General features: G+C 66.0%; 1 protein-coding gene across 2 annotated transcripts in view; it reads left to right on the top strand.

The window, feature by feature from the left end:
- Window positions 1-27: 27 nt before the first annotated feature.
- JAG2 (jagged 2) overlaps window positions 28-7,676 on the top strand; it is a 27,770-nt gene continuing 20,121 nt past the window's right edge. Inside the window, exons 1-2 of one of the 2 annotated variants that reach the window (XM_025392059.1) lie at window positions 28-136; window positions 384-734. In XM_025392059.1, coding sequence (XP_025247844.1) covers window positions 71-136; window positions 384-734 — 417 coding nt within the window. In that variant the 5' untranslated portion in view covers window positions 28-70. The remainder of the gene's footprint in view (window positions 137-383; window positions 735-7,676) is intronic. The other variant, XM_025392060.1, reaches the window with a different exon arrangement.

The raw sequence follows: 7,676 nt of genomic DNA, 5'->3' as shown, positions 1-7,676 counted from the left end.
CCCCGGGGGGGGGGGGAGCCGGGCGCGGGCGGCGGCGGCGGCGGGGCCGGGCGGGCGGGTCGCGGTGGCAATGCGGGTGCAGGGCCGGGGGCGCTTGCCCCGGCGGCTGGTGCTGCTGCTGGCTCTTTGGGTGCAGGTGAGCGGGGCGGCGGGGGCGGCGGGGGTCGCGGACGGGGCACACCGGGCCACCCCTCGGGGCCGGGCGGGCACTGCCTGGGGCCGCCGCGGTTCGGAAGCCCTCGAGGCTGCGCGCGGCGGCGGGGGCTCTGAGCGGGCGCGGCTGGGTGGGGGCGGGGCGGCGGGGCCTGTTCCCCCACCCGTGGCGCCCGGCCCGCCGACCCCGGCCCGCGCCTCCCTCCGCTCTCCCGCTGCCTTATTTTTAGGCGGCGCGGCCCATGGGCTATTTCGAGCTGCAGCTGAGCGCGCTGCGGAACGTGAACGGGGAGCTGCTGAGCGGCGCCTGCTGTGACGGCGACGGCAGGACAACGCGCGCGGGGGGCTGCGGCCACGACGAGTGCGACACGTACGTGCGCGTGTGCCTTAAGGAGTACCAGGCCAAGGTGACGCCCACGGGGCCTTGCAGCTACGGCCACGGCGCCACGCCCGTGCTGGGCGGCAACTCCTTCTACCTGCCGCCGGCGGGCGCTGCGGGGGACCGAGCGCGGGCGCGGGCCCGGGCTGGTGGCGACCAGGACCCGGGCCTCGTCATCATCCCCTTCCAGTTCGCCTGGCCGGTACGTGTGCTCCACCTCGGTTCTCCAGCCCTTCCCTCTCCCTCCGCGCCCCGGCCCCTCGCGCTCCGCGGCCTCCCAGCACCTGCGGCTGGGTCTGCGTGCGAGCCGAGCGCGCCTAGGCGAGGCGGGGCGGGGCCGGCAGGGGGCGCGTGCTCTGGGGGCTCGGTCCGCGCCTGGCCACGTGGGCGCGCCGGGGCCACGGGGCCACCGGGAGCGGGGTCGCGGCGGGGGCGGGGCGGCGGCGTCCCGCGTGCGCGGCGGCCTGTGGCGTGTGCCTGCGTCGCCCTGCGCGTGTCTGTCTGGGTGGGGAGGCGAGGCGACGTGCCCAGGTCCCGGGCAGGCCGCGGAGGCATGTGCGCAGCGCGTGCTGGGGCTGGTCTAGGGCAGGCCCTGACGGAGCCGCCCCGGGCCCGTGGCCAGCCTGTGCCTGCCCTGCAGTTTCCTGGATGCCTGGGGGGCACGGGCGGGCGCCGGGGGACCTAGGCCCAGGAGAGCCTAACGCCTAACGCCTATGTCGGCGAAAGCCCCCGATGCCGGCCCAAGATCCTTCAGAAGCAGAGATAGTGGGATCCTGGTGCTGTGATCTTCTGTGGCACTGCCCTGTTTGTGGATTTTTTTGGTTTTGTTACTCTTTGGAGGCGCAGAAACTGAGTTGGGGCTCTCTGGTCTCTCCTGGCAGGTAGCCAGTCAGGCAGGGGCCCTGGCCTGGGCATGCTGGGAGGAAGGGTGGTAGGGGTCCAGTGTCACTGGGAAACAGGTACTCATCCCAGTGGGCTGGTGGGCGGGTAGTGGTAGGTGGGCAGTCCCAGGCCTTGGGCGCCTTACCTCATTCCCTGGAGCAGGGCCTTGCCCTGTTGCCAAGAGGTCCTTCCCTGCTTGGTCACTCTGCTGGGGAGCTGGAACTGGGTGGGTGCTGGAATGAGAAAACCATGCAGACTTGTGATCAGGGAGTAGATGGATCTGGGAGCCAGGAAGTGGCCCCAGCCAGCAGGAGGCACAGGAGTGCCTGGTATCCTGGGCCCCAAAGAGATTGTGAGTTGAGGGCAAGCCCTGCCGAGGTCATGCCAGTTGGGCCTGCCGTGTCTGGCTCCCAGTCCTGTGCTGTACCTTTGAAGCACTGGCTGGTGGCCTTGCCTGCTGCCCCTATCCTCACCCCTTCCTGAGCTCCCACCTGTGGAAGCTGGCCACAGTCCCCTTTGGCCATGTCCTCAACCCCTGAGCACCCCGCTGGGTATCCCTTGACCCGAGGGGCCTCAGAGTGGGGAAAGTGTCCCCCTGATGGAAAAGGCAGGGGCAGGCATGGGAGGGCCCAGGCAGTTGTGAGAAGCCCAGCTCCTCGCCCCCACGGCAGCGCGGCAGGCAGGTCTGAGCAGGGCCCGCAGCCTGTCATCTGCACCTGGGCCTGAGCCAGCGTGGCCCCACATCGCTACCTGAGGATGTGTTTTCTGCTCGAGTTGGCAGCAGTGGGTGTGGGGGCAGGGAGGTCTTGGAGGAATGTGGCGGGCTATCGCGTGTCCGCCCTGGCTCTTCGCCCCGCTGGCCAGCCGGTCAGGTGTGGGATGGGACTGGGCAGGCCCTTGCCTTCCTTGGAGTCCGGGCACTGGGTTTCGGGGCCAGCTCACCTCCCTGCCTCTTGCTTCCAGCCGGTTCCTCGAATGCCCCAGGAGGGGGCAGGCGGCCTGTCTCTGGGTTGGGGGCCGGGGCAGAGGCATAGCTGCATGTTTGGGGGCAGCCCTGTTCTCCTGCCATGTGGCCTGGCTGCCAGGCGAGAGCTGTGCCGTGATGCCAGCACCCTGGTATTTGCACTCGGGCGGCAGCAGCCCGTGGCCACACTGCCCTGACTTGCTGAGGTCCTGCTCTGTGCGGTGATCTGAGGTGTACTTGGCTGTGACAGGAAGTTCAGGCTCCCTGGGACTTGAGGGGTTTCAGCCTGGAGGCTAGGGTGGCATCCTGCCCAGGCCCGCAGGACTCTTGGGCTCTGTGGAGTAAAGGGTATGAGAGGGCCTTGTGGAAGAGGAGTTGGGGAGTCTGGGCTCTGCATTCACTCCCTCTGCCCCCTACCCCCTGAGTGAGTCTCCCACCTTGTGGTCTCTGCTGGTGACCCAGGCCTGGCTGGATGGCCCTCTGCCCCCTGGCCTGGCTTCTTGGCCGGGGTCTGTGTGCTGTCTACAACTCATGAATCTGTGCTGGTCTCAGGCTCAGCTTCCCTTGGTGGGTGGGCCCGGGGTCTTAGATGTGGAGAGGTGGTGGACCACGTGCCAGCAGGCTGCCTGGCTGCCCCTCCTCTCCTGGCTCCACCCCTAGACGTCCCCAGGAGGCCGGTATCAGCCTGGGTTGGTCCTGGTGCCTGACTTGTAGCTGGCAGGGTAAGGCCACATTCTCCCGGTTGCGTGTGTGCACGCACCCCGGGTGCTCTGTAGGCGTGGCAGGTGGTGATGGAGGTTTGGAGAGGAGTAGTGTCATGGTGGGGGCAACGGGGAGCTTTGCTCTGCGGCCTGGTAGGTGGCAGGCCCAGGGGGCACCTGCTGGCTGAGGGAGGAGCAGGGTGGTGGCAGTTGGCTGTGACCTGGGCAGCCAGGGCCCCGCCCTCAGAGGTGCAGCTGGAAGCCGTGCCTGCCTGGCTGGTCCATCTCTGGAGCCAGGAGCCCAGGAGCCTGCCTGCCAGCAAGGGTCTCTCCTGTTCTGTCTCGGCATGTGCGTGCTGGGCTCCAGGGCAGCTGTGCGGGGTGGCGTGGGTGGAGCATGGTCCCCGTGACAGATCTGGGCTCATGAGGAGAACGGGATGGGTGAGGGCCCTGCAGATACAGGAGGTGGGCCTGTGGCTGACCCTGTATCTGTCAGCTCAGGAGGCCTGAGGTCCTGGGCCATCAGAAGGTGCTGGGGCTGAGCTTTTCTCTCCTGTGAAATGGGCACGGTGGTGCTTTTTCATTGCGGGTCTCATGAAGTCAGATAGGGCTGCTGGGCTCCCAGCTCAGGCTCTGCTTGTGCCCCCAGCCTGGCTCCCAGAACTGTCCAGTACCTCCCCTTCCCAGCCTTCCCTCTCCTCTCCTCTCTTCGCCCTAGGGAGGAAGGCTCTTACAGAGCCTGCCCCCTGTATCCAGCCCGACTGGGGCTCAAGGTGGGCCAGGCTGAGGTCTGTGCCTGGGGCCACCTAAGCTGCTCGAGGCAGGCGTGAGGTTCAGCCCCACGCTGCTTCCTGTTTTTTCTGAGCTTGGGGCTGGGGCTGACAGGGCCCTGGCCTCCCGACCCCACCTTCAGGGGATCCTGTCTGCACACGGAGACACCTTCTTCCCACACCTTCCCAGTAGGGACCAGGAGAGCTGGCCGGTCTGGTGTGGACCATGGGTGTCTGGGTTCCTGTGCTGGGTGGGCATCAGTCTGCTCCCCCTGCCATGGCCCTGGGGCCCAGAGCCCTGGGGGGAACTCAGAGCATGTCCGCCTTGTACACTGGGGTTCTTGTTCAAAGCTTTGGTATGGGGGCAGGGTGAGGCTTTCAGTGCCCAGGCAACATGGGGACCGTAGGAGCCAGGGAGGACTGCCCTTGGCTAGGGAGGTTTGGAGAGTGGGCTGGGGGTTTGTCCCTGGTCCCTGAGGGTGGACTGAAGGGTCAAAGCTGCAGCATGATAGGAAGGCGGGGGTGGGGTGGGGGGTGCGGGTCGGGGAGCAGGCAGCAGGCCTGGGTGGGAGGGGACTGTGGCTCTCAGGGGCCCTCCTGGGCTGCTCCGTGGTGTCTATGAGAGAAGCAAGCTAGGCCAATGAAGGGGCGCTTATGGAGCCCGGCTCCGGTCTGAGCTGCTGGTGGTGGGGTGGGGGTGGGAAGACGAGAATCTGCAATCGCAGGCTCCAGCCAGGGTCCCTGTCCCCAGACCTAGGCCTGAGCGGGGTCCCTGTCCCCAGACCCCAGGTCCCAGCCAGGGTCCCTATCCCCAGACCCCAGGCCTGAGCGGGGTGCCTGTCCCCACACTCCAGGCCTGAGCAGGGTCCCTGTCTCTAGACCCTAGGCCTGAGTGGGGTCCCTATCCTCAGGCTAGAGGCCTGAGTGAGGTTCCTATCCCCAGCCCCAGGACTGAATGGGGTCCCTGTCCCCAGACCCCAGGCCTGAGTGGGGTCACTGTCCTGAGACCACAGGCCTGAGCGGAGTCCCTGTCCCCAGACCTCAGGCCTGAGCGGGGTTCCTATCCCCACATCCCAGGCCTAGCGGGGTGTGGCTGGCATCAGTTGTACCCTGCGCTTTGTGGCAGGTGCTAGCAGGCCCCGGCTGCCACTGTCTTCACAGTGGGGGGCCTGGGACCTAGAGGGGGTGTGCTGGGGATGGGGAGGTGCACCCAGGCAAGGCCCTGGCTGGTCTCTGGTGTGGAGCATGGGCGTCTGGGTTCCTGCGTGAGGTGGGCTTTGGTCTGCTCCTCCTGCTGCGGCCCTGGGGCCCAGAGCCCTGGGGATGGTGTTTGCCCCCACCCCCTCTTCCCTCCCTCGGGTGACAGTGGTGGCAGAGGCCTGGGCCTCTCAGAAGCTCAGGTTTCAGGAAATGTATCTGTGCTTGGAGCTCCTGGCGCCTGCACCAAGCCTGGTGCTCTGTGGGGGGCGGGAGACTGATGTGAGGCCGAGGGGAAGAAACCAAGTCGGGGCGTTGCGGGGGAGCAGGTCTAGGAGGCTGTGTTGGCCCGGACCGTGCAGGGCCCTGGACCTGGAGTGCCCTGGGCTTTGGGGTGCCCTAGACCTGGGTGGCCTGAGTTTTGGGATGCTGTAGATTGGGGGTACACTGGGCGGGGGTACACTGGACTTAGGGTGCCTGGGCTTTGGAGTACCCTGGGCCATGAGGTGTGCTGGGCCATGCAGTGCCCTGGGCTGGGGGTGCCCTGGACCTGGAGTGCCCTGAGTTTTGGGGTGCCCTGGACTGGGGGTGCACTGGGCCATGGGGTACACAAGGCTGTGGGGTGTACTGGATCTAGGGTGCCCTGGGCTGTGGGGTACTCTGTGCTTTGGGTGCTCTGGGCCTGAGGCGTCCTGGGCTTTAAGGTGCCCTGGACCTTGGGGTGTGCTGGGCCATGCAGTGCTTTGGGCTCTGGGGTACCCTGGGCTTTGGGGGCCCTGGACCTAGGATACCCTGGACTTTGGGGTACCCTGGACCTGGGGTACTCTGGGTCTTGGGGTATATTGGGCCATGCAGTGCTTTGGGGCTCTGGGGTACCCTGGGCTTTGGGATGCCCTCGACCTGGGTGTCCTGGGTCTTGGGGTACCCTGGACCTGGAGTACCCTGGGTCTTGGAGTATGCTGGGCCATGCGGTGCCCTGGGCTGTGGGATACTCTGGGCTTTGAGGTGCCCTGGCCTGGGGTGGAACATCTATTGCCTTGTCTGCCTGTCCTCTGACTTGTGCCACTGCTGTTGCCCCTGCCTGGGTACAGGAGGAGGGGTTTAGACTTAGCCTTGAGGGTTTGGGCTGGGGAGGAGGCAATCAGATGGTGGGAGATGAAGTTGGGCTGGGGGTCTGCTTGTGCGGTGGGGGTGGGTCAGGCCAGGCTTGCAGGGAGAGGCTTAGGTGGGCCTGCAGGGATGAAGCCCTTCCCTCTTGGCCTCCAGAGGCTGGGCAGGGTCATAGCCCCGCTAGGCTGGCCTCGAGGGAGGGCCTTGGTTCCTCTCCCTGCTTGCTGGGGAACCTGGGCAGGTGATGGGTCTCTGACCTGTCCCCAGATCCCCAGTCCACCCAGCCCCTATTGCCCCTGCCAGCACCAGGCCCACATCCCCACATGTCCCAGCCCCATTCCTAGAAGGGCAACATGCCCCTCACCCCCAACCCAACCCAGGCCCTATTGTCCCTCCTGTGTTCTAGGGGTTTGGTGTTGACAAAACCCTGTCCCAGACCATGGCCTGCCAGGCAGGAAGGACAGGGGTGAGAGGTTGCTATTCCCAGAGGAGGCAACTGAGTCCTGGAAGGACGGGGGTGAGAGGTTGCTATTCACAGAGAAGGCAAATGAGTTCTGGAGGCTGGCCCCTGGGGAAGAAGAGGAGCTGGGAGGGCTGGCAGGTGGGGTGAGGCAGGTACCGCCCTGTCAGCTGGCTCAGGTTCGCTCTGGATGACTTCCTGCCATCCAGGTGTAGGGACCCCAGCTGGCGGGCGGCGAGGCCCTCTCGGCGGGCGGGCAGGCGCACGTCCCTGCGGGAGCAGGTAACCGGAGCCTTGGGCTCAGGCAAAGGTGGCAGTAATCTTACCTGAGTGGCTGGCATGAGGTTTCCTGGGAGTTGAGAGGAGCTCCCTGCTGGCCCTGAAGCTCAGATGTGGCTGTACCGGGAGACCGGGAGGCCTGGCTTTCCTCTGCCTGCCCCGTGGCCGAAGCTGCTCTCAGACCCATGCTGGCCCCATCCTCTCACCTCACTATTGCTGCTTCCTGGCCCTGCTGGTTCCTGTCCAGCGGCTAGAGTGACTGTTATAAGCCTGGTGAGTCCCAGTCCTCACTCAGACCCCCAACATTCCTTACTCAGACCCCCGACAGACCTCACTCAGACCCCCGACAGTCCTCACTCAGAACCCCAACAACAGTCCTCACTCAGACCCCCAGCAGTCCTCACTCAGACCCCCAGCAGTCCTCACTCAGACCCCCAACAGTCCTCACTCAGACCCCCAACAACAGTCCTCACTCAGACCCCCAATAGACCTCACTCAGACCCCCAGCAGTCCTCACTCAGACCCCCAATAGACCTCACTCAGCCCCCTAGCAGTCCTCACTCAGACCCCCAGCAGTCCTCACTCAGACCCCCAATAGACCTCACTCAGCCCCCTAGCAGTCCTCACTCAGACCCCCAGCAGTCCTCACTCAGACCCCCAATAGACCTCACTCAGACCCCCAACAACAGACCTCACTCAGACCCCCAACAGTCCTCACTCAGACCCCCAGCAGTCCTCAGTCCCCCAACAACAGACCTCACTCAGATCCCCAACAGTCCTC

This window comes from Theropithecus gelada, chromosome 7b (assembly GCF_003255815.1).
Source record: "Theropithecus gelada isolate Dixy chromosome 7b, Tgel_1.0, whole genome shotgun sequence".
Classification (NCBI taxonomy): Eukaryota; Metazoa; Chordata; class Mammalia; order Primates; family Cercopithecidae; genus Theropithecus; species Theropithecus gelada.
Note: the sequence above shows the minus strand (reverse complement) of the source record. Positions and strands in the feature narration are given on the sequence as shown.